The 27,144-nt window shown below is 38.4% G+C and overlaps 1 protein-coding gene across 2 annotated transcripts; it reads left to right on the forward strand.

Annotated features, from left to right (window-relative positions):
* On the forward strand, positions 1-27,144 carry impdh2 (IMP (inosine 5'-monophosphate) dehydrogenase 2). 2 transcript variants are annotated; one of them, XM_062999079.1, is made up of 15 exons: positions 1-319; positions 4,669-4,717; positions 6,659-6,760; positions 9,331-9,405; positions 9,637-9,843; positions 10,045-10,132; positions 11,170-11,369; positions 11,456-11,546; positions 13,609-13,704; positions 16,199-16,270; positions 17,547-17,690; positions 18,741-18,885; positions 20,418-20,561; positions 22,346-22,429; positions 26,768-27,144. In XM_062999079.1, exons 1-15 carry the CDS (start codon positions 222-224, stop codon positions 26,787-26,789), a joined length of 1,617 nt encoding a protein of 538 aa, XP_062855149.1. In that variant the 5' UTR covers positions 1-221; the 3' UTR covers positions 26,790-27,144. The 2 variants fall into 2 exon arrangements, with proteins under 2 accessions (XP_062855149.1, XP_062855148.1); XM_062999078.1 differs by lacking the exon at positions 16,199-16,270.

Consider the following 27,144-nt stretch of genomic DNA (forward strand, 5'->3'; position numbering starts at 1 on the left):
GACAGACACGTGTTGTTGTAGTTGCCGATACGGAGCCGGGCCGGAATACAAACCGGGGCACGGGGGAGCTTTAAGTTATCTAACCGGGTGGTTCGGACGAAAACAACAACAACGACTAAGCAAGACCCGTGTGTGGGACTGCAGCAACACTGATAACCTATACTGTCTCACACTCACATTTCCCGCTAAAGCTACCAGAGTTTACCTGCTACTCCAGCGACATGGCCGATTACCTTATCAGCGGACAGACCGGCTATGTTCCTGAAGATGGACTGACCGGTCAGCAGCTGTTCGGCTGTGGAGACGGCCTCACTTACAAGTATGTTGTCTGATCAGCTTATTAAGTACATGCAGTGTGAGTGGTATTGATTGTATCAGAATATTTCAAACAAGAATAGGGCGGCTCTGTGGGTAGCACAAGACATGCGAGTGAGACATGCGAGTGAGACATGCGAGTGAGACATGCGAGTGAGGTGAACTGGAGATACTAAATTGTCCATGACTGTGTTTGACATTAAACTTGTGAACTGATTAATCTTATGTAACGTGGAACTCTACCTGTCCTGTCATGAGTGTAACGTAATGTCATGTAAGTGTGTAAACATGACGTTAAAATCCTAATAAATAAACGAATAACGATTTCAGATATTTTGTCCAAGACTTTATACAGCCCAATATCTTACACAAAGCAATGCGAAAAATAGAAATTTGCCTTAACTGTTGCACATGTCGCATTATATCTCAATATGCAAATATATAATACAAGATGTACATTCAATAAGTTAAGTCATTTTCCATCGTCATGTTAAGAAATTAGACTTTTGTGGAGGATGCAAATTTTCCACTGCCAAATATGGGATTTGAACAGAAACAGACTGTGTGAGTATGTGTATATATATATATGTGTGTGTGTGTGTGTGTGTGTGTGTGTGTGTGTGTATATATGTATAAATATATGTGTGTGTATATACGTATATATATGTATATGCTGTCTCTGTTCAAATTTGCCACCTCTACAATAGTATGCAAATCAATGGTAAGGTATGTAAATCTTGCACCAAATTCCTTTATTCTTTTTTTTCATATGTCCAATCAAAGTATGAAACTCAATCAATTTTCATATTAACATAAATATTGAACATGGCAGTAATGTAGAACATTAAGATGAACATAAACCAAGAGACCAAGAGTAAAACTATTTCAACATCACAAGTGTAAATATTATAGTCTGTAGCGAACAGGTCATTACAAGCACTAACTAAACATGTTTATCATAATTAATAATGATGCAGTCGGTATTTAAAACGTTTTTGACATTATCAGTGTAGTGCATTATTAGAAGGCACATATGCCAAATATTCAAATCATTTTTGTTTTAAAAGAAGTTTCACACAGATCAGCATGTGCAACATGCAGTCAGATTCTGTACTGACCCTAAACAGCTCGGTTATTTTATTGCGTGATAGTTTTTGTTCATTATTTCAATGGTATAAATAGACGAACTTCAAATCATCTTCAATTTTTCAAATCAACTTCAATTTTTCAAATCAACTTCAATTTTAACTGGCCAAATAGTGACACACAGATCAGCATGTGCAGCATGTAGTCAGATTCTGTACTGACCCTAAACAGCTCTGTTATTTTATTGCGTAATAGTTTCGTCGTTCATTATTTCACTTGTATAAATACACGAACTTCAAATCATCTCCGGCATAGCTGTACACATAGCTGGCACATGCGCAACTGAAAGTGGGTCAGATGTGTTTCAAATTGGCGCCGTTTCTCTGTACAAACTTTAGTTGCACCCTCGATTGGGTGGGGCTTTATCAACTATCACTTTTTGCTTTCATTTTCTATGCTTCTGTACAAGCGCCTTGGCTATTAAGACCCAACCCCTTTTTTTAGTTCGCTCTTCTCTCACCTAGCAGACTTTAGTGGCCAATTTTTGTCGGCTTCAGGCACTGCCAGTTGTGCCTGCTAGGCCCCCTAGCAGGCACAACTGGCAGTGCCTGAAGCCGACAAAAATTGGCCACTAAAGTCTAAACTTCGAATCTCAGCTCTGCTACTGGTCAGTTGGGCGCCCCGCCCAACTGACCAGTAGCAGAGCTGAGATTCGAATTCAGAACACCAGCGCTGGTGTGCTAGCAGAATATTCCGCTGTGACACCTGGGCGCCCCGTCCATGCAATATGTTGTAAAACTAATTACTTTAAGACAAAAACTTCCACTTTGTGTCATCATCAATGTCTTCTCATTCACTCTCACCCAAATATCTTACTAATGCACTTAAAAGAAAGCCAGAGTTTATTTATTTGAAAAGAGCTATAAGGAGAATCTGTTTTTTGTTGGACTCTCCTGATATAAACCTGTTATTAAGTACTGTATGTTTGGCAGTATGACAGACACCTTATCCAAACTTTATTAATAGTTAATCATCTTTATTTTGATTTGGGTTCATGTTAGTAATTAGTAATTTCAACTCGTTTACTATAAGGATAGTCATGATAAAACAGGTTAAGCAGTTAGTTAGTTACACAGAAGACATGTTTCAGCGGAACTGCTTGTTTGTCAAAATAGTAAGTTACTTCACTGCAGAGCAACACTACTGGTTTATGTTACACATTCCAGCAGTGGTCGGTTCATTCCAGTAAGAGCAACAAACAGTGTCGTCTGTCTTAGGCTGACAGTAGACTGGAATTTTACAACCCTGACACTTGGAACTAGAATAGTGTTGTCAGTCATGACGCAGTATTTACTTATGTTTACAATTTACAGTTTAGGATGGCTAGGTCCTATAATGGAGAACATACTGGCATGTATTTGTCTCATATCCACAAACATAGGGAGAGGTTTTAAATTCAAGCAGGAGATCTGGAGCTTCAGTGTTGGGTCATGTCTAAAAATCCTATTTGGTATTCATGAAGAGAAAAAATAAATGTTGCTAATTTGTAAGTCCCAGATTTATTTTTTAGCTAGATTTAAATTACTATATTAGAATTAAAATGCTGTTATTTGTCATATTTACATATACAGGTGTACAATACAATACAATTTTTTCTTCGCATATCCCAGCTTGTTTGGAAGCTGTGGTCAGAGCGCAGTGTCAGCCATTGCACAGCACCCCTGTAGCAGAGAGGGTTAAGGGACTTGCTCAAGGGCCCAACCGTGGCTGCAATGCAGAGCTGGGATTCAAACTGTCAACCTTTCAATTGAAAACCCAAGGCTCTACCCACTAGGCTACCGCTGTCCCCACATATATGATTTATGTGGCGCTTTGGACATTGATAGACATTCTTAAAGTTTGTTACTTTTATTAAATTAAAAACCATTTGAAATTGTTGATCAACTAAATTGTGCCAGTTCACTAAAAGACAACACGTACCTTTTCATTCACCTGAAATAGCAGTTAGTATACATCCTGTACTTAATATATTACCTTGCACTTACTTTGAACACCACATTCTTTTACTCAGCCATGGACAATCCAGACCATGAACACGTTTTTTAATGCCATAACACTGCCTCTATAATCTCAAAGGCGTGTTGTAGTTTTTTTCACAAGACTGGAACATATTGACTTATCATGCTTGAATGATGTCATTTTTGGCATCGCAGGCCTATTATCGGAGAATCTTTGTTATAGAATTAGTCTGCTGCAGGCCAGAGTTTTACTGGTGTCGGTAAACTAACACTATTCACAAACTACAGCAAAAGAAGATTAGTGTAAAAAAGAAAGTGTCTAAGACTCAAGGACTCATGACCAATCATGATAATATGCGAAGGAGACAATTGTTCTTGGATGGTTCTTATTTGACTCCACTGTTGCAGACCTCCACTCCTGACCGAGAAGGGCTGTAACTAACACATGATCCCCCTGTGTGCAGTAGTTGACCGCTTCTATTCACCTGCATTAAGCGGGTTCATATGGGGATCCATATCGTGTACGGAGAGTCACACACCGATCCCCCTTATTAAATTAAAAACCATTTGAAATTGTTGATCCCTAAAACTTTAGATTACTATATAGACAGAAGGTGGACACATGGCTGTATGCTTGTTGGACATCCCATTTCAACACCTTGGGCATTATTATATGAGGGGATTCAAATTTTGCCACTTTTTTAAACAGGTAACCAAGTTTATAGCGATCCAATGAAATATTCACAATAACACTTTTATGTGGAAAGTTTCTCAAAGGGCAACACTGTCGCCTCACAGCAAGAAGTCCTGGGTTAGATTCCCAGGTGGAGCAATCCGGGTCCTTTCTGTGGAAAGTTTGCATGTGTTTCCTCCGAGAGCTTCGGTTTCCTCCCACAGTCCAAAGACATGCAGTCAGGTTAATTGGAGATACTAAATTGTCCATGACTGTTTTACTAGAACTGATGAATCTTGTGTAACCAGTAACTACTGTACTTGTACTGTCATGAATGTAACGAAAGAGTGTAAAAATGAAGTTAAAATCCTAATAAATAAATGAATAAATATAAAATAAAAGCCAGCTTTATTTAACAGTTATGTACAGGGTGCATGCTTTTGTTTTAACAAATGGTCAGAATTTCTGTGAGTTGTAGTAAAGCTTCATATAAAAAGTATTTTGGATGAATTGCTTGACTGCGAGATGCCCCCTGTGTAGCTGTTAAACCCTTCCTCCAATTCCTTTTCTCCTCAGTGACTTCCTGATTCTCCCAGGCTATATTGACTTCACATCAGACCAAGTGGTAAGTAGATAATGAATTGGTTTGTTCATGGGTTTTTCAAGAGATGTGCACAAGTCAGTGCAACCAGATAATACAACGTGAGTACTACTGTTGCAGTGCCTAAAATTATTTGGTTATGATTGCAAAATGTAAAAAAGTTATGTAAACTTGGCCAATAGACGCACTGCAGATCACGCCCATTGATATCTGAACAAATACACATCTTAAATAGTGATGTGTGACACCCCTTTTAATTTCCTATGTTTTGTTTTTTCATGTAAGGGAGTATTTGTCTGCTGATGTTAATGCACATGGTGGGTGGAATCAGCATAAAATGTAGCATGTGCAGAATTAATGGCACATGTAATGTGTTGTATTTTTCTCATATTTAAATGTAGCAAGTAATTTAGTAATTCTAGGTTTGTTTAATGTAAAGGGTGTATTCTTATTATTTTTATTAAGAAAATCAACAAAATTCGGAATTTGCCCAGTGGTGTCTGAATTTTTACACAAGACTGTACCTGCTCACGATAGTAAGCAATTACCTGACTCTCTTTCTGACTTCTGACATTCTTTTTATTTAACTTTTATTTTTTCTAACTGCTAAATCCTGGACTTAGTTAAGATGGCTCTGACAGCACACAACATTAAAGAAAAACCCTGGACAAGGTGCCAATCCACTAAAAGACAACACGTACCTTTTCATTCACCTGAAATAGCAGTTAGTATACATCCTGTACTTAATATATTACCTTGCGCTTACTTTGAACACCACATTCTTTTACCCAGCCATGGACAATCCAGACCATGAACACGTTTTTTTAATGCCATAACACTGCCTCTATAATCTCAAAGGCGTGTTGAAGTTTTTTTTTACAAGCTTGGAACATATTGACTCATCATGCATGAAGGATGCCATTTTTTGGCATCGCAGGCCTTTTTTTCCTGAGAATCTTTGTTATATAATCAGTCTGCTGCAGGCCAGGGTTTTACTGGTGTCGGTAAACTAACACAATTCATAAACTACAGCATTTCAGAAAAGCTGAGAAAAGAAGGTATTACAGTAAGTGTAAAAAAGAAAGTGTCTAAGACTCAAGGACTCCATTGAACCAAACTGAGAGTAATATTTAAGTTAAGAAAACTTGGAGCAATGGTAATTCCATCCAAGAGTTTCCATTCTGCAGAACCAACTCATCCTGTAAGTTAAAGAATAGCTGATATATGTAACCTCAGCTAAATAAAGAGTTCATGTATACACCTCATAATAGACTAGAGTAAAATGTGTTTCATGAAAATATAGGAAGGACACAATTGTTCTTGGATGGTTCTCTTTTGACTCCACTGTTGCAGACCTCCACTCCTGACCGAGAAGGGCTGTAACTAACACATGCCCCCTCCGCTACGTGTACAGTAGTTGACCGCTTCTTTTCACCTGCATGAAGCAAGTTTATATGGGGATCCATATAGTGTACGGAGAGTCGCACACCGATCCCCCTTATCCCACATCTCATTGTGTAGCCATCAGATGTCTTAATTGCAACAATTATGAAGAATTAGTACAGCTTACCTCCCTCAGACCAGCCAGTTATTGTCTGTGTAGACCTGCCATTAGCAGAGCTGAGATTTGAACTCGTAAGCTGAAAGTTAGCACTTGTGGGCTAGCGTGCTTTTCCGCTGTGCCACCTGGGCGCCCTGGATAACTGTTTTTTTTATCCAAAGAGAAGTACAATTGTTAATACAATTTAAAGGTTAATGGCCTTGCTCAGGGGCCCAACAGTGGCAACTTGTCAGTGGTAAAGCTTTATCTGGCAACCTTCAGATACCACTACCCATTTTAGATAATGAGTTTATAAATTGTATTTACTGTCGTCATAACACGACAGGCTGTTTTTCCCTGGTAGACTTATTAGGTCAGTCAGTAGTTTGTGCTTGTGTAGTAACAGGGTTTGATTCTCTCTGCAGGACCTGACCTCAGCCCTGACCAAACAGATCACCTTGAAGACTCCGCTTGTCTCCTCACCCATGGACACAGTCACAGAGTCAGGAATGGCAATCGCCATGGCTGTACGTAAAACCTGAGAGACTGCATACCACACAAAAATTCAAATACAACAGGGTGTAAAATTGCCTAGATCAAGGGTACCCAAACTTCTTGTTGGGGGCTAGATGGAGGAAAAATATGCAAACACAGGCCACAGGCTAAATGAAAATATAATAGACTTACTTGATTACTAACAATTACACTGTTTTTTTATTTAAGTGGCTAATTATCTCTGACAGTGTTGTGTAAGCTAAGGTTTTGCCAATTTCACTCAACAGTTTATAATCCTAATAGGTAGATTATTATCCTTATTTAAATTAAATGTACTCTTTCCTCTATAAGTGTTCATTTTGCCAGCGAGTATAAAAATTTAGAGTTAGCTGTCTAGTCTTCGTTTTTTTGGAGCCGCCATGTTTATCAGAAAACTCGAGAACATTAATGTAAGTTGTCGTTGGGGAAAATTTGGGGCTCGTTTTAGGTTTGTTTTATGCGATAGCGACACCCAGAGTTTAAACAGTTTAAGCAGTTTTTAAACCTTCTTAACAGCGGGCCAACTTTTATTTTATTTGTAAAATACCTCACAAGCCGTTTCAAAAATGGTAACAGGCCGCAAATGACCCTCGGGTAGTAGTTTGGACATCCCTGAGCTAGATTGTTATGATTTAGATTAGGACTAATTAGCAGTTAGGGTTGCACCTATAAAAAATATAACGGGTCTTACACCGCCAGAGGAACATTGTCAAAATGTTTTATTTAGGCTGTTTAACATTTATTATTTTCATTCTTTATAATAATACATCAAAACCATATTTTAGGCAAAACAACATAAAGAACATCATGTAACATTTTTTCTCAATAGTGCAAACAATATTTTTACATAATACATCTTCACACTGACATGCAGCCCCGTTTCAGTTTAATACGGAACGCAACATAGGAACGATTCCGTATTTTACGGGACAGTTTGCAACCAAAATGCAAACAGAATGGAACACATTAACACAGAACAAGCTTTATGAAATATACCCAGGAAAACATAAAGATCAGGTTATCTACTCGCATTGGACACACCAGACTTACACATTCCTTCTTGATAAAGGGGGAGGATGCCCCGCAATGTGAATTCTGCCAATTACCCATCACGATTAAACACATACTAACTAAATGCCCTAAATACCAAAGGGAAAGACAAAGGGAAATACATTCTCAATAGCTGGAACAATAAAATACATTTTTAACCTTGGAAAAGCAACAAAACTTTTAAACTTCATTACAATCACTAAATTAGGAATACACATATAATATCAGAGACTACCTAACGGATACAAAACACCCACATAAACCTTTCCTGCCATGAATGTAACTCACAAGAGTAAACACAACGTTAAAAGATAGATAGATAGACAGACAGATCTTTTTTGCTTTTCAAATTGTCTTATTTAAGCATCTTCTTGTTGCCACCTTTTAGCAGACACTCAATAGCAATCATAACCCACAAAACTAAAGCAACTAAAAAGCCATGGCCATGACATAAAGTTCTGCTGGATCCCAGGACACTGTGGCCTTAAAGGAAATTAACAAGCAGACATGACAGCAAAGCAATTCGTAACATCCCTGATCCAACAATGCCCCTACCCGCCATCCGATCATCACAGCAATTTGGCAAAAAGAATGGGGAAACTTGTACCACCAGCAAACTGTACGAGATCCACTCTACCATAAAAACAGATAGAGTTCAATACCCCATAAAATGATCGGAACAATGTGTATACACAAGTTGTCGCATAGAACACACCAAATTGACCCATACCTACTTGCTAAAAGGAGACCAGGCCCCCACGTGCCCCCTCTGTGGACCAAGAATTCTATTAAACACATCCTCTATTCATGCCAACAGATGAACACCATCAGAACAAAATTCTTCAATATGAACAGCTACAAGGAAATTTTTACCTCAGTATCTCCCAAAAAACTGCTTAAATTCTTGGAAGCAATTGCACTTATAAACGCCGTATAAGTTAGGAAAAAACTATTAAAGCTCTACACCCTCATAGTTACACAAACACTAACCACCATAAGCACAAGTAAAGAACGTAAATTGGCTCACCACTTTAATCTATTAGCTAGCCATGATAATAGCCATAGCAGCTGACATGGTGTTAAGAATTAAACTAACAAACCTTTTAGCAGAGGGCCTGATTTTGTGTCAACTTCCCCAAAGCACTGGTTGATGTGACATGATGGCGTATTTGCATGCTTATTGACACCAAGTACAAATGATATCAGACTAGAGGGGCGGCACGGTGGCTCAGTGGCACACGTGGGTTTCTTCCACAGTCCAAAGACATGCAAGTGAGGTGAATTGGAGATAGAAAATTGTCCATGACTGTGTTTGACTAACTGATAAATCTTTTGTAACGAGTAACTACCATTTCTGTCTTGAATGTAACCAACGTGTATAAAACATGACGTTAAAATCCTAATAAATAAATAAATATCAGACTAGATACTTTTAAGTAATTGAAATTAAAAGTGTGATGAGGGAATGATCTTACCGTGATATAATAACCATGTCAATGGTGGTCTTGTTTAGCTGACTGGTGGGATCGGCTTCATTCACCATAACTGCACACCAGAATTCCAGGCAAACGAAGTGAGGAAGGTCAAGGTAATTCACTATTTTTATACCTAATTTTACACTGCTAGGTATGCTGCTGTTTATGCTTTTTTAATTTCGTTTTTTTTTTTTATCTGTAGTGACCACCTACCCTAGATTTTATGCACGAACGTGTAGACTTAGTGATTCCATGTAGTCATTCCCCTCCCTTAATGTATCCTATTCCTGTTCCTGTTTCCCTATAATCCACTCTCCAACCGGGTCCCAAATTCATCTGTGTAGAGGTACGAACAGGGGTTTATTACAGATCCTGTAGTAATGAGCCCCAACGAGCACGTACGAGACGTGTTCCAGGCCAAAGCGCGTCACGGCTTCTGCGGCATTCCCATCACAGACAACGGTCAGATGGGAGGCCGTCTCGTGGGCATCATCTCATCTCGAGACATCGACTTCTTGAAAGAAGAGGAGCACGACCTGCTACTCAGTGAGGTAGGAGGAACTCCTCCAATGAAAATGAGAGAACTAATGGAATCTAAACTATGTATGATTTTACAGGCACTTTTTGGGAAAGTTGGGTCCCAGGAAATGGAATAACTGTTTTTTTTTCTGCAGGTCAGCTACAGAGCATTCCAGTAAAGCTTCAGTCACACACATTTTTTAATGATCCGATTTGCTTTGTTTCTTTTTCAGGTGATGACTAAAAGGGAGGATCTTGTTGTAGCTCCTGCTGGTGTGACGCTAAAGGAGGCTAATGAAATCCTTCAGAGAAGTAAAAAAGGTAGCCAGATCATTTTCGTGACTATTACAGCTGAGGAAACAGTTAAGATTGGAAAAGTGCTAATAATAAGACGTAACACTTTATTAGGACCGCAGAACGAATCATTATGCTGAGTGTTCAGAAAATGCTGAGATCTTATAGGTAGGGCCCTCCTAAATTCATGGGGAAAATGTGCTTAGTTTCACAGACCTCGTTTTCTTAAAAATCACAGATTTCACAGAGTTTTGAAAAAAAGTGCCACATTTCACGAGTCATAGTGTAGCTTATTTTAATGGTTGAATGAAAACCTAGAACGTCCAGCGATGGTGCGAGAAAATACTCGTCCGTGTTTTGACACCCCCTTTCTGCGTCCACAGAATTGGTTGGGAGTTTTCAAAACTCAGGTACCTGAGTAGTGTTTTAGCTGCTTTACACTTTGCTTGTCATTGCTTAGTACCAGCACAAGGGAGCGAAATGCAGTTAGCATCTACCAGAAGTGCAAATAGTAGCACTGTGCAAGAAAACAGAGATATCAGTACATTTATATATCTATGATTAATATAATAATTATAACTATAGCTATTTACATATATGGTATTAGGTCTATATAAATAGTACTATATACATAATAGTAACAACAATAATAACAAGTATAAGAATAGGAATGGAATTAGCTAGGTATGTATTATAATAATAATAATAGTAACAATAAAGATGTGTAAAATAAATAACTATACAACCAAAAGTATATAAAGATACTGCTAAATGACTATACATATGTGGATAAATGATTGTGCAGATATGTATGACAGTTTGTATAAAGTGCAGGTGCGAATGATAATAAATGTGTGGCTGGGGTGGTAGGGGTCCCTGATTATGCTGTGTGCTCTGCTCTGCGGTTTCCAATGGTAGGGAGCTGTGTACGAATGATGCATTGATCAGTCTTCACCACCTTATGTAGAGCAATTATGTAGGGAATTAGGAAGTGCCTTACTCATAGGGAAGAGTGGTGCAGCAGGGTTGTCTGGATTAACACATTTACTTGGTTTGTTTCTCAGGTAAGCTGCCCATTGTGAATGAAGAGGGCTGCCTGGTGTCCATAATTGCTCGCACAGATCTAAAAAAGAACCGAGATTTTCCTCTGGCCTCCAAAGACTCTCGCAAACAGCTGCTGTGTGGCGCTGCAATAGGAACGCACAACGACGACAAATACAGACTGGACCTGCTCGTGCAGGCTGGAGTGGACGTGGTTGTACTGGTGAGTGGATCCACATTCAAACGCTCATGTGCGCGTCCTCGTGTATTATTGATCTAATTTGCTTTTTCTTTTCTGGACTGCAATAGGACTCCTCCCAGGGAAACTCAATCTTCCAGATCAACATGATCAAGTACATAAAAGAGAAACACCCCAACCTACAGGTCATAGGAGGCAACGGTGGGTGTATCTTCAGCACACACACACTCACTTACTCTGCTATGCAGCATGCTTAGTATGTAATAGTTTTCTGCGTCACGCGTCTTTATGTTTAATTCCAGATTTAGGTTAAAAATCCTACATACAGCATAGGCGGGTAATTACATTTAGCAAGGGGCCACATGAAAAATTGGGACTGTTGTGGAGGGCCGGACCAGTAGGGTGAAATTAATTCTGCTCAATATTAGTTGTATCTCTTTATAAAAAGTAGTACATTGTACAGTTCTGATAAGCTGTTATTGTGTATAAGAGTATATGTTACAATCAGGTAAGCAAAATGACAAATGACTAAACAAAATGTGCAGGTTTTGAATTAACTTATCACAAACTGCTATTGCTATTTTGTTTTTAGGTCCTTTGTTCTTGTTGGATATTCTTTTTGGATATCACAAAGCTGCATGTGTAAAACTTCCTTGTTGCTTTCGCCGTTTAACTAGCAAAACATCAGATGTGAGCGCTCTGCATCGTTTAAGTTCTTGAACGCAGCAGTTTGTTCTCCACAGATTAAACACATAGCTTTACATCCGACTTCATACGTAGATGTCTATATCTTGTTAAAAACTTTACTCCACTTAGTATCAATCGCACTCACATTTCTGTTAACCAACACATTACAGTAAAGCTGGGTACACTCACACGCACAAACGTAAATAAATTTCTAATTATTTCTAATTACCACTGACCTCATGCGGGCTGGTTGGATACAGCTAAAGGGCCAAATGTGGCCCAGGGGCCGTACAATGCCCAGGTGTTACATACAGAGTAAAAACTAAATGTATATTTTCTCCCAGTTTTATCACTGGCCATTCCAATTTTAGTGCAATTCTATTATTGCTTGTACCACCCAGTACTGGCTTAGGCTATCACATGTCATCAGCCACATCTTTTTACATGCCAGTGGCGGAGTGTCCTACCATGCACAGAGAGACATGCTATGAACTCATCCCTAGTGCAGGTGTCCAACCAGACAGCAGAGGTCGCACTTGTACAATAACTCAAACTGAAAAAAAGCTTTATTGGCATGACAAATAAGGACATTTGTATTGCCAAAGCTCAGTTACAGAGAAAAATAATAATGCACAGAGAGAAAGTCCGGGGTTTGATTCCCAGGTAGAGCAATTTGGGTCCTTTCTGTGTGGTCTTTGCATGTTCTCCCCGTGTCTGCGTTAGTTTCCTCTGGGTGAATTGGAGATTCAAAATTGCCCATGACTGTGTTTGACACTGAACTTAAACAGTCCAAATAACCCAATTAGCAAAATAGGCGTGTAATTGTGCTAAATTATTTTTGCTTCAGTGTAATATCAAACACGTTCAGTGTCAATATTTTGCTCTTATTTTTATTCGCAGTTTTGCTTTACACAGTGAATTAACCATTTCGAAAGATTTGAACCAGTGGCTTATGACTTTTTTGCAGTATACGGTGCAGGTTGACATTGTTGATTAAGTATCCAGGATTCCACAATGATTTTACAGTTCCACAAATTTCCCACTGTCAATGTGGTACTTGAATTTAAATCCTGAGGGAGATTTTTCTATGTGCAATTTCATAGGCGAACTACTAGAGGTCAGAAATGAGGTACAGATGGTACAGACTTCACCATAAACATGTATCACCTACAAATCGCTTAAGATTTGGGGAATTTTTTATTATTTGAGCATGGTAATATATTACCATGTTAAGAGATTTTCTGAAACTGTAATAATACAGCAGTGTGTGTGTTTACCTCAAGTCCTTTCTATCAAGGTTTTATAGAGTCAAATTTTAAGTTTTAATTTCAGAAAATCCAGATTATTTTGCCCTGGAGGTGCGTTAAGGGGTTTTGGGTAAACTGTTATTTTCTTCTATTATATGTGCTTTATGAATGTCCTTCAGTTGGAAAATATACAAAATAGACCTGAAAGTTAAGAGATTAATACTAAGAACATATAAATAAGTGGTTCATTTAAACAAAGCTCAAATTTATGAACTTTAGAAAGTATAGCATCTCTCCTTTTAAACTAATTTGTTCTTTGTTTGTCATAGTGGTGACAGCAGCACAGGCGAAGAATCTGATCGATGCTGGTGTTGATGCTCTGAGAGTAGGCATGGGCAGTGGCTCCATCTGTATCACTCAAGAAGGTGAGTTCACCTATCATGCACATTACTGCATTTCTTTCAGCCAAGTCCTGAAATCCCAGCCATTGACCAATCAGCAGTGTCTAGCCTACCAAGATCTACCTGGGTAAACGTCTTTTATTTATCAGTGTGGTATCAATTTGTCCATCTGTTATTCGGCCATTCGGCCGCTCAGTTTGAGGTGATTGCTGGATTTGTATGGGGTTTGAATGAAAGATAGCGCTTGTGTAGAATATGTGTCTGCACTGCATCATTAAAGTACTAAAATTACAAAATAAATACTCTTCGTGTAGTAACTGTGTTACTGGGTTCTGTATTTAACTTTCTGTTTTAAAGCACAGAGTGTCGAGTGCAGCAGTGTGCTATATAACAGCCTGCATATTATGACTGATTAGTTTACATTAAGGGTTGATAGAGTCGAAGCTTAATTATTAATTATGTAAACTAAGGCAGAAAAAACATTGTCTTAAATGATAAGCTGCATATTATTTATATCTTTAAATAGCATAAACCTTCCTAGCTCTTTTAGAAAATCATCTCTAAAGTATAAAGTCAGCTCCATAATTATTGGTGCCCTTTGGTTAAGAATAGGGAAAAAAGTACATTTGTATTTCTTTATTTTCTTTTGTTTGGTTGGTCATTGTTTTGCTAAAAGATCCAGCCACTATTTCAGTTTAGGTTTTTTGGCAAAGGCAGTAGATTCATTTAAAATCTCCAGGTACCTCAGGGAGTCCTTGATGCTATGCAGCCGAACAAAGCACCCCAGATCCGTATACTTAATAGTGGTAGTTTTTTAGTGCACAAGCAAACCTTTTATGCCAAACTCACATTGAGTTCTGCCTATAGAAACTAGACTAGCTACCTCAAATGCTGTAACTTTCTGTAAATTTTAATGATCACCCTAGCAGCTCCATTTTTCTCCCAATCTAGTAATCTGCTAATGCTGCAACAGGATTCTCTTCATATGCATTTTAGCATCCCATTATGGCTGTTTGATGCGAACGATTAAAAACGTTTGTGTGAAATTCTGTAAGTTATCTATAGCTCATGGTTTTGGTACAGCAGGGTCATTATGATTTTGTGAAATATCTCACAGAAGGTGTGCTTTTACATACTATTGTTTTTACTTTTTACTACCTGCCCTCTTGTTTAACGAACTGCTAAAAACCTCCTACTCTGAAAGCTCGGTGCTTTCCAACGTTCCTTCTAGGCTGCTCTCAGGTGCACGTCTGAGGTAGCAGGTCACAGCTTTACCAGTGAATATAACGCTCAGGTGTATAATAATTTTTTTTTAAAAGTCAGTTCACTCTGAATGACCCCAATGTCCTAGTCATTTTCAGTGTGCTGTTGCAATTTTTTTGCTATGCACACTATGCTCATGCTGTGTGAAGGGCAAAGCTTTCTTCCAACGCATGAAGCCACCGACCATTTATATTCCCAAAGCCAGTGGTAGATTGTTTCAAGCCTTTACCTGTATGGAGAAACATGCTTTTTCCTCTGTATTCCTCAAACACAAGCAAACTTCTGTCCCATTCCCGACTTTTCTCTCTAAGACATGGACAATAGTGTCTAAGCTGCCAAACAGACAGGTGACAACAATGAGGCTTGAACTTGGGTTCTGAATTGGTGGGATAGAACATCAGACTGCTGTCTGTTCTTTTATTTGTGTGTGTTCTTTAATTCTTCAAATGGTGATTAATGACTAGGGAAATTGTGATCTGTGTGTGACTTCATTTATACTCCATCAAGGGTGGCACAGTGGCTCGGTGGGTAGCACTGTCACGTCACAGCAAGAAGGTTCTGGGTCTGATTCCTAGGTGGAGAAGTCCAGGTCCTTTCTAAGTGGCGTTTACGTGTTCTCCCCGTGTCTGTGTGGGTTTCCTCCAGGAGCTCTGGTTTCCTCCCACAGTCCAAAGACATGCAAGTGAGGTGAATTGGAGATACAAAATTGTCCCTGACTGTTTGACATTAAACATGAACTGATGAATCTTGTTCTACCTGTACCGAGTTACTACCTGTCCTGTCACGAATGTAACCAAAGTGTGTAAAACATGACATTAAAATCCTAATAAAATTATTAAATGTCATCCCGAATCTTTGTGTACCCACCGACCACTTTGTTTTACCGGCCAGAGACTTTCACATCACGTCTAAAGACTTGCTAGTGCACTAATTAGACATTCTGTTTATTACAGTTTATTGGTTGCAGTTGCACTGACCTCTCTGAGACAAAAGATTAGTGTGTAAATTTCGGAATTTGCCTTTCATGAGTTCCTTGGGCATCTCTTTTTTACTTCTGCTTTATTACCCTCACATTTGTTTCAACCTGTTGTCTTCTTGTTTAATGTTTTTTTGTTCCACTCAACTGTGTTTTTATTGTTCTCACCTGCTATGTTCAACTTTTCCATACAATTCGTCTCTTTACCCTACGCCTTATTTTTCTTATTTATCTGCCTGTGTTTTTTTCTACTTTCTTTATGTGCTTATGTTTTTCTAGCTCCTCTTAGTATTCCTCCTGATATAAAGCTCCACAGCCCCAAAGCCCCATCCACTGTAAAGGGATACTGCAGTAAGTCCCTCGCTAGACCCCTACATAGGGCTCATTACTACCCTTGCACACCTACCACCTTTCACAGCCTGCTGCACTGATTGGCTAATTGCTCTGCATCAGTAGTAGTAGTAATAGTAGATGTTGCTGTGTTGGAGGTTTTGGGGTTTTGGATGCTTGATGACTTTCAGGGTTGTCAGATTGCAGCTCTGGAGGGACTCTGCACCACAGTTGTCACAGTTAGCTGGTTAGGACATTATTATAATTTTGTTTTATGTTAATCAGATGACCAATTCTGTAGTGCTGCTGCCCTCTGGAACTGGTGTCGGACTAACCTGTTGGTCAGGGTCTTTGGCAACCTTCCTTACATAACTCATAAATCATTATATTAGTGTGATTTTAAATTACATTTGTGAATCCAGTTCACATTTAAAGTGGACGGTTGTCAAATAATTTTGCGTGCGCAGTTTACCGACCCCTTTTTATTCGCCTGCACATTTGGTGAATTCGCGCATAAGTCTTGATCTCCGTGCTCCTCCACTTTCTGTACACGCGCCTCAGGCTGCTAACCAGAGTCCTCACACAGCATCGAAGACCCCGTCCCCTTTTCAGTCTGGTCTTTTCCCACCCAGCAGACTTTAATGGCCTATTCTGTCTGCTGCAGGCATTGTCAATTGTGCCTGCTAAAGCAGAGCTGAGGTTCAAGCTTGAGAAATCAGAATCCCAGCGCTGATGCTAGCGGATTATCCTCCTGCGCCGCATGGGTAACAGCATTTTAAATGGTTACCAGAGACTATCTATGTCGCTGGGAGGGTTTGGAAATGAATGTTGCAGTGGGGTCATGTTAATAGATTAGATGAAAGATGCCAGGTGAATAAATAAATATACTTGTGTTAATGCGTGTTGTAAATCTTAACTTTGTTGATGCCACAGTGACGTAAGCTCAGCTTGGGTATTTGATAACACATTTATTTCTGTACTAACTGTATATAGGACCAACCAGGGTGTGATGTCACAAACTCTCTGTACTTACATAATCCATAACTAAATACCCAATTCCAGCCTCCTGCTTATTTAATACCAGAGAGTGAAAATGTAAATGAGTGAACTGATCACTAGCGAGTGATTAATCTGCACTGAATACATTTTGATCCTGAGTGCATGCTGGGAAAACAGCCACTGTGTTCAGTTTTCTTTTACTGAGCATGTGCACTTGTGTAGTACAGTTTTGAAGGTGAGTGTGTAAGTGAGTTTTATGAACAGCATTAATGACTTTTTTTTTTACTCTCTCCGTCAGTGCTGGCATGTGGTCGGCCGCAGGCTACAGCTGTGTACAAGGTGTCCGAGTACGCACGACGTTTTGGAGTGCCGGTCATCGCAGACGGAGGCATTCAGACTGTGGGCCACGTTGCTAAAGCCCTGGCACTGGGGGCATCCACAGGTAAGCATAAGATTTTTATCTTTTTTTATATATAATTAGGATTAAATAATAAAGGAGCGCTCAGGTGGCGCAGTGGTAAAACATGCTATCCCACCAGTACTGAGATCTCAAGCTCTCGAGTTTAAATCTCAGCTATGCTATCAGACGGCGCGGTGCTTACACACGATTGGTTGTGTGTCTTTAAAGGCCGGGACAGCGACCAAACAGGGTTCCCGTCATAACTGCTGCAATTATAACCTCTGTTGGCTGATCAATGGCATCTGCGCAATGAAACCAGGGTTAATGGGGATCTGTGTTTGGCTCTTCGTCTGTGAAACGGATCCCCATATGAACCCACCTTGTGCAGGTGAAACGATGGGTACTGCACACATGTCAGAGGGGGTGTGTGACGGTTATGAGTGGAGGTCTAGAGCAGTAGAGATAAGTTGAGATTGGGTAATTAGCTACGACCAGACAGAGAGTAAATTGGGGGAATATGCATAAATAGAATACTTTAAAAAGGGCAGATAACATGAGCGCTGATTCAAAAATGAGAGAGTTCTGTTCTTGGGATTTTGGCTAGATCATCCTTCCCTATATACTATTTGTCCTGATTCACCCAAAATTCTAATGATCTGGTGTAATATGTGTGTACAGTGGTGGAATAGTCCATAACATAGTGCAAAATTCTACTCATAACTAACATTTCTGCACTAGGCACCTTATCCAGCAAGCAGTATATACTCTCAATTCGCAAATGTTCTACAGCCCAAACAGATCAACCTAGACTGTTGTGTATTTAGTCAAAAAGAGCCATTGTGCTGTCCATAAAAGATTTTGGTAGGTTAGATTTGCATTAATTATTTCCTACATCAGTACAAGTCTTAAGTTGGACCCTGAAAATGTCTCAACTCGTTGACTGGGAAAGGAAATGAAATGTTTTTGGGTTATTTATTTAATTATTTATTTTTATAAAAATGAAAACTTTTTATTAAAAAAAATTACTGAGTCATTTATTTACGTAAAAAATGTAGTTATTTAATTCTGCTTCTCACTTTCTTCCTCTTTTAGTGATGATGGGCTCATTGCTGGCAGCCACCAGTGAGGCTCCGGGTGAATATTTCTTCTCAGACGGCATCAGACTGAAGAAATACAGAGGAATGGGCTCACTTGATGCCATGGACAAGAATTTGGGTTCTCAGACCAGATACTTTAGGTAACAAACACATTCACTGAAATATGTGTGGAGTGTTTACAGTGGTGTGAAAGTACTAGACTTCTCCAGTGGCCTCTTTTTTTTTTGGCACACTATCATTAAATGAAACACATTACATAAAAGCAACTGCGGTAAAAACTGGCAGGTTAAAATGTCATCAGTGTCATTGAAATGTATTTTAGTTAAAGAGTACAGTTACAGCCTGTACAGAGAAATTTGAAACACACCCGGATTTATTCTCGGTGCTCAGTGTCAGCTCTGTCTACAGATCATTTGTACATTTTTAATTCAAACAGAAAACCTTTTTTCCTGCACTTAGTTTATTTAAGTAATAACCCCTGGAACTGTTAAACATTAAATCACAAACGAAAGCTTTTTAGCGTCAGTATGGAATCTGACTCCATGTTTATTGCTACACAGCTAATCAGGCAGAAATATTTCATAAATATCATACATATTTTAGAATAAATGACTTATAAGTAGGGCTGTCACGCAATACATTTTTTTAATCGAGATTATTCGCGATTAAAGAACAAAATTAATCGTGATTAATCTCAATTAATCGCAAACTAATAATTAAGCAAAATTTTAACAGTTATGCACATTGTTATTGCAAGAACGTGTTTACCAATAAAACATTCATAAAATATGATAGAATTATTAAATCTAAATTCATTTTAGAAAGCACATTATCGGACAAAAGTGAGGATCTTTTTCCTGTTCATGGCCCTGACACTGAAAACAGGTGCACCAACCATAATGTTTTGATCTAATATAAGGCATCAATAAAGCATCAAAACACAGATATGATTATTTCATAGATCTATTAAGGAAACCCTTTAATACTGTGTTTGTGCAGAAAGAATACTGGGAAATACTGTTCTAAATTACCATTCAAACATCTATAAATACCTGAAACAGTCAAGTTAGCAGACATTATCTATAAGTATTTGACTGTAGCTATAAAAAAAGTGTTAATTAAAACAGTCCATGTAAACGCTTAGTCCATATAAATTTCAGATACAAATGTGTTTTTAAAAACCTACAAACATCACAAATATAAATCATGTATATAACCATGTGATAGAATAAGCTGTAGAGATGAAACATCACGCAGTTTCACTTTTTACCGGAGGGAAGGAGGCGGAGCTACACTGTTTTGATGGACAGCTCTAGCAGCCAATGGAAATACTCGTTACAAAGCTTGTGTGATTTTATTCATCTTTTCAGCAACACATAAAAAAGTGAAAACCGCTAAAAGTAGTTTATCGGACAGTTCATGCGCTTTACATCCTAATTCATCTGAAATACAGTTAATTACCACAGAGACACACATGTATGTGGCACAAACAGCCAAATAAAAATAGTTCGATTAAAAATTATCTCAAATTTTTTTTTTTTATCGCGATTAAAGTTTTAACGCGTTAATCGCGTTAATTAACACGATTAACGACAGCCCTACTTATAAGTATATGTAAACTTTTCACTTGTATGCCATTAATGATTCTTACTCTTTTTTCCCCCTATTTCAGTGAGTGTGATAAGATCAAGGTAGCTCAGGGTGTATCCGGAGCAGTACAGGACAAAGGAACCATCCATAAGTTTGTTCCTTACCTTCATGCTGGAATCCAGCACTCCTGCCAGGATATAGGAGCCAAAAGCCTCACACAACTCAGGTACACGCACACAATAAACAAACAATTCAGGTCCACGCTCAACACACTGAGGCTGAGTATACACACAGTACAATCAGTTTAGATATGAACATAGTACACTCACCTTAGGCGTACCCATAACATGGGTACACACAACACACACACACATTTTACTTTTTAAAATAGAACTTTTAAGGTGCTATTTTATTGCCAACTGATGTTTACAAGGGTGTGCGCATATATGTGGCAATTAATGGCAAGCATTTGAAAATCAGTTGCAAAGTGAGCTTAAATGTTTGGCACACTTTGTAAGATTATCACCCTGCAACACACAGTACGTTACTGTTTGTTAGGTACACATCAGTGGAACTCAACTTAGACTTAAGCGTAGTTGTATTGGACATTCGTATTACCAAAGTTTAGTTGCATATTTAGGAATTAATAAATCATTATATTGAATTTTTAATTAATAAATCATTAAAAGAAAACAATAACAATTGAAAATATACAGTATAAGAAAAAAGTTACAGATATACATAGACAATTTTAAGAAAAATATTTGAATATTAAGTAGTAATATACAGATATATATATATATATATTAATAGTGACAGTAATAACTGTAAATGTAATCAGTAATAAGAGTAAAAGTAAGTGTGTGTGTGAGAGAGACATTGTCACCCACTGTCCCTCACCTAGTGGCAGGAATAGTGTTGCTAGTGTGCAGCTCTGTCTGTTTGTCGAGGTCTGAGAGGGAGTTGAAGTTGGGGGTAATGGTGGTAAATTTGGGGAAGTATTGAGAACATTCATTTAGAGAGGTTTTAACTAGGGATTAGTCATTGCATAACAGTTAACCGACAAGCATCAAGCATCCCATCCAAATTTAAACACAACAACTGTGCGTTTATTTAAAAAAAAGTGTTACAAAGCAAAAGTGGCAGTAATATAGAACAGTAAGATGAACATAAACACTGTTCAAAATCCACATTCTGAAGGTTGAACTGGTTCTGCTCATTCAATTGTGAATGTTTATTTGAAGTGTTAACAAAACATTCTCATCAAATAATAGAGATGCAGCCGTTATCTAAAAGCTTTTCTTAACATCAGTGTATTATATACATTTATTTTATGATTAGTATCCATATGGTATATATAAGTGTAACATTTGATTGGTCTCTTTGTTTTTTGTTTTTATTGCTCTTATCATTTCTTATCATTATTTATCTACAAATACAAAAGGTTCCCCTGTTTGGGTTGTAATGCAGCACTCCATGTACGACTGTAAACACAATTGGAGTCTTAGCGCTGAGCACTGAGTGAGTCGGAAATGAACACAGCTTTGGTCTCAGTATGACTTACAGATCAAGCATTAGCTGCTGGAAAGCAATATAACATTGCAGCAATGCGGTAACACCCTGAAGAGGACACCAATCCACTAATGGGGGGCCCAATCACTCAACTTCTAACTTGCCAATCATGTCTATATGTAGACATCCAGAAGGCAGATAGCACTGCTGTGTATTTAAACCCTTTGATTCCAGCAGTAGTGAGCTAATTTAATTTACTGCTGCGCCATCCAAAACGTATGTGGTGTTTATGTATAAAGTATGTAGTGTTTAATGTTCAATGTACTTTATTTGTTGCCATGATTAATCGTTGATGGCACCTCTATGTAATTCTGGTGTTCGCTTACTCATGTTCATCCCTGATACACATGCACTAATAAAAACACATACATGCTTAGATGACATGAACGTTTTTATTGCTTTTCTTTGTCTTCCTCTCCATCTTTCTCATGCTCTCAGGGCGATGATGTACTCTGGGGATTTGAAATTTGAGAAAAGGACCATATCTGCTCAAGTGGAGGGAGGAGTGCATGGTCTACACAGGTACTCACACACTCTAACTGACCATTTTTTGGGCTAGGAAACCTTATTGTACCTAAGTTATTGAGGCTTTAGATTAGAAAACAGCTTTTTAGAAACACAGTTTAATTTATGACCGAACAATTTGGCTTGGTACTAGAGTCTCAGTGGTGGTAGGATAGTGTAATAGACACTGCTGCACCACCCAAGTACCTAAAATAATTTAATGATTTACAAAAACCTCAAACATTGCAAGCAAATATTTAGTTGATAATTTTCACATCTGATGCAGGGGTGGAGAAACAATTATTCAACCACTTTACTTCATATAATTCGAGTGCACATATGCAATAAGACTTGCATATATAAAAAGTAATGAATACAAGCATGTATTTTTAAGCATAAACATTGGTAAAATATTCCAATGCATATTACATTGTAAAAATACACTTTACAACGATTTTATTTTAAAAATGTGCTCATTACACCTGTTTTATAATAATGGTAAAAGTAAGGAAGCCTCTTAGCTCGACGGGTGCATATGAGGAATTCCTCATAACTGCTTCAGTTCGACCTCTTCTGGCTAATCGATGGTGTCTGAACAGAGATGGGGGATATTGGAGATTGCTGCGTGACTCTCCGTCCGCAATATGAGTCTCCATATGAACCCGCCTTAAGCGGGTGATGAGAAGCAGTTGGCTACTACACACATGTTCATGGGGCATGTGATAATCATGGGTCTTTTCAATCAGGAGTGGCGGTCTGCAGCAGTAGAGGCGAAATATAATTGGGTAATTGGATATGACTAGATTGGGAGGAAAATTTGGGGAAAATGCATAAACTACAAGTAGAAAGTTTATAACGTCACAGAGCTGACTGTTTTAACCAGACAACATCAAACATAATGCCAAAAAAAACTCACCTTTAATGGACCTGATTTCTATTTAATTTATTAATTAAAAAGGATTTTAAATTTGCGAGTGCACATGAAAATCCCCTCATAACCTTGGGCAATTAAAAAATTGCTAGAAAATAATGGGTCAGTTTTTAATGTCTGATTATTCATTTTATTAATGTACAGTATTTAAAATCCTAAATAAATGTATATTCTTTGTTATTTAAGGATGAAGTTACTAGGCAGTGTTTGTATATTTAAAGTGTGTATTTTTACTGCTAGGATATTAAATAAACAGAAGTGGTTGAAGACTTCCTCGGTCCGTGTACCTTTGGTAATTCGTTTTTCACTTTAAATCACAAAGTAAATACAAGAAAACGAGTCGTTTTTCGTTTTTCGTTTCAAAAACCAATATTGAAAAATGGGAAAACGGGGCGTTATTAGTTTTTCGTTTTAAGATCAAAAATCAAATAACAAATAAGCAGAAATTGAAAAACGGGTCGTATTTTAATTTTCCAAAATCAACATTTTTTATCAGTTCAACCAGAAATAAAAGTGCGTGCACGTGCTGACGTGCGTATACATGCTTCATATAAACTGTAAATCAGGTACAAGTGTTGAGAAGATGGAACAAAAAGTTATAATAACGTTACGCCGCGTCCCCTGTTATATTACCCTATAGAACTCAATATTGTAATACAGGCATAACTAATCGTACATGTCACGGTGAAACTATTACAACATCTAATGCTTCTTTTTAATCAGTGTTCTGCTTATTATTTACCAAATAACTTTTTAAAATACAGTGCCTTGCAAAAGTATTCAGCCCCCTTGAACTTTTCAACCTTTTGCCACATTTCAGGCTTCAAACATAACGATATGAAATTGTAATTTTTTGTGAAGAATCAACAACAAGTGGGACACAATCGTGAAGTGGAACGAAATTTATTGGATATTTTAAACTTTTTTTAGAAATAAAAAACTAAAAAGTGGGGCGTGCAATATTATTCAGCCCAACTCACTCCAGAAGTTCAGTGAGGATCTCTGAATGATCCAATGTTGACCTAAATGACTGATGGTGATAAATAGAATCCACCTGTGTGTAATCAAGTCTCCGTATAAATGCACCTGCTCTGTGACAGTCTCAGAGTTCTGTTTAAAGCGCAGAGAGCATCATGAAGACCAAGGAACACACCAGGCAGGTCCGAGATACTGTTGTGGAGAAGTTTAAAGCCGGATTTGGATACAAAAATATTTCCCAAGCTTTAAACATCTCAAGGAGCACTGTGCAAGCGATCATATTGAAATGGAAGGAGTATCAGACCACTGCAAATCTACCAAGACCCGGCCGTCCCTCTAAACTTTCAGCTCAAACAAGGAGAAGACTGATCAGAGATGCAGCCAAGAGGCCCATGATCACTCTGAATGAACTGCAGAGATCTACAGCTGAGGTGGGAGACTCTGTCCATAGGACACAATCAGTCGTACACTGCACAAATCTGGCCTTTATGGAAGAGTGGCAAGAAGAAAGCCATTTCTCAAAGATATCCATAAAAAGTCTCGTTTAAAGTTTGCCACAAGCCACCTGGGAGACACACCAAACATGTGGAAGAAGGTGCTCTGGTCAGATGAAACCAAAATCGAACTTTTTGGCCACAATGCAAAACGTTATGTTTGGCGTAAAAGCAACACAGCTCATCACCCTGAACACACCATCCCCACTGTCAAACATGGTGGTGGCAGCATCATGGTTTGGGCCTGCTTTTCTTCAGCAGGGACAGGGAAGATGGTTAAAATTGATGGGAAGATGGATGGAGCCAAATACAGGACCATTCTGGAAGAAAACCTGTTGCAGTCTGCAAAAGACCTGAGACTGGGACGGAGATTTATCTTCCAACAAGACAATGATCCAAAACATAAAGCAAAATCTACAATGGAATGGTTCACAAATAAACGTATCCAGGTGTTAGAATGGCCAAGTCAAAGTCCAGACCTGAATCCCATCGAGAATCTGTGGAAAGAGCTGAAAACTGCTGTTCACAAACGCTCTCCATCCAACCTCACTGAGCTCGAGCTGTTTTGCAAGGAAGAATGGGCAAAAATTTCTGTCTCTCGATGTGCAAAACTGATAGAGACATACCCCAAGCGACTTGCAGCTGTAATCGCAGCAAAAGGAGGCGCTACAAAGTATTAACGCAAGGGGGCTGAATAATATTGCACGCCCCACTTTTCAGTTTTTTATTTCTAAAAAAAGTTTAAAATATCCAATAAATTTCGTTCCACTTCACGATTGTGTCCCACTTGTTGTTGATTCTTCACAAAAAATTACAATTTCATATCGTTATGTTTGAAGCCTGAAATGTGGCAAAAGGTTGAAAAAGTTTAAGGGGGCTGAATACTTTTGCAAGGCACTGTATGTTTGATTGTTGTTGCTCTTTGTTTACTGCAGAGTTAGTTCGTGCAATTTTATTAATTTTTGGATGTTTATTGGCTGAGAACATTCGAATCTTCGTACTGAATCAGGAATCACGAGTCCGAGAGCTCAATTAACCCGGATCCTACGAGTCCTCTGATTGGCACTGGCTCTGAGTGCATGGAAGACAGGTGATATTTGGATGCATTTTCATGCAGTAAATCAATCGCAATCAAGATGTCAGTACAAGTGACTCAAGTGAACCGAATCACATCACTGAGTGACTCAGACTAACCCGAGTCCATTAAATGAACCGAATTTACCACCACTATGTGACACGTACGATTAGTTATGCCTGTATTACAGAATTGAGTCCTATACGGTAATAATAATAATGTAAAAAATAATGCAGCATTCTTTTTTCTTAGAATAGCCCCCTATTTTTTATTAGAACAAATAGTTCTTGTGTGAATTACAAGGGCAGAAAAAAGTACGGCAGACACAAAAGTCAGAACAGGGGACGCGTCGTAACGTTATTATAACTTTTCGTTCCGTCTTCTCAACACTTGTACCTGATTTACAGTTTATATGAAGCATGTATACGCACGTCAGCACGTGCACGCGCTCGCACTTTTATTTCTGGTTGAACTGATAAAAAATGTTGATTTTGGAAAATTAAAATATGACCCGTTTTTCAATTTCTGCTTATTTGTTATTTGATTTTTTATCTTAAAACGAATAACGCCCCGTTTTTCATTATTGGTTTTTGAAACGAAAAACGACCCCTTTTCTTGTTTTTCAACTTTGGGATTTAAAGTGAAAAACGAATTACCAAAGGTACACGGACCTTCCTCTCACTGTATATTGAAGATAGAGGGTGTAAAGGAGCATTGCAATGATTCGACTGTGGCTCTCTGGCCCTCCTAAATAAAAAAATGACTGTAGTAGTTTGTGTCTGTCATGCAGATTGGTGCTTAGCGATAATAACGTTTTCATTTGTTTACAGAAGTGCACAATTCTATTATTTACACTGAGTTTTTATTCTGTCTTCCAGCTATGAGAAGCGGCTCTTCTAAAGACGACTACTAATGCCTACAAGCTGTACACAGTAGAACTAACACTGTCTCAATCATATACACAATCAGACTAATGCCCGTATGCAAACCCACCACCGAATCGAACACAAACACGGACGCACAAGCTTGTTTACGCAGAAGCAGACACGTCGATGCAGCATGCCCGATTCGAAACCTCTGCTTCCCCTTTCTCGTCTTCCAGGCCTCCTAGCATAAGGAAAGCAACTGTGCATGTGTCTGTATGTTATATTATGAAAGATGGTGAATGTTTGTCCGAAACTTAAACTGCTGGAAATGTATTGTGATTACTTACATTTAAAAGTGTTCATTTTTAAATACATTTTTCTCAACTAAA

The sequence above is a fragment of the Trichomycterus rosablanca genome, chromosome 7 (assembly GCF_030014385.1).
Source record: "Trichomycterus rosablanca isolate fTriRos1 chromosome 7, fTriRos1.hap1, whole genome shotgun sequence".
In the NCBI taxonomy this organism is placed as follows: Eukaryota; Metazoa; Chordata; class Actinopteri; order Siluriformes; family Trichomycteridae; genus Trichomycterus; species Trichomycterus rosablanca.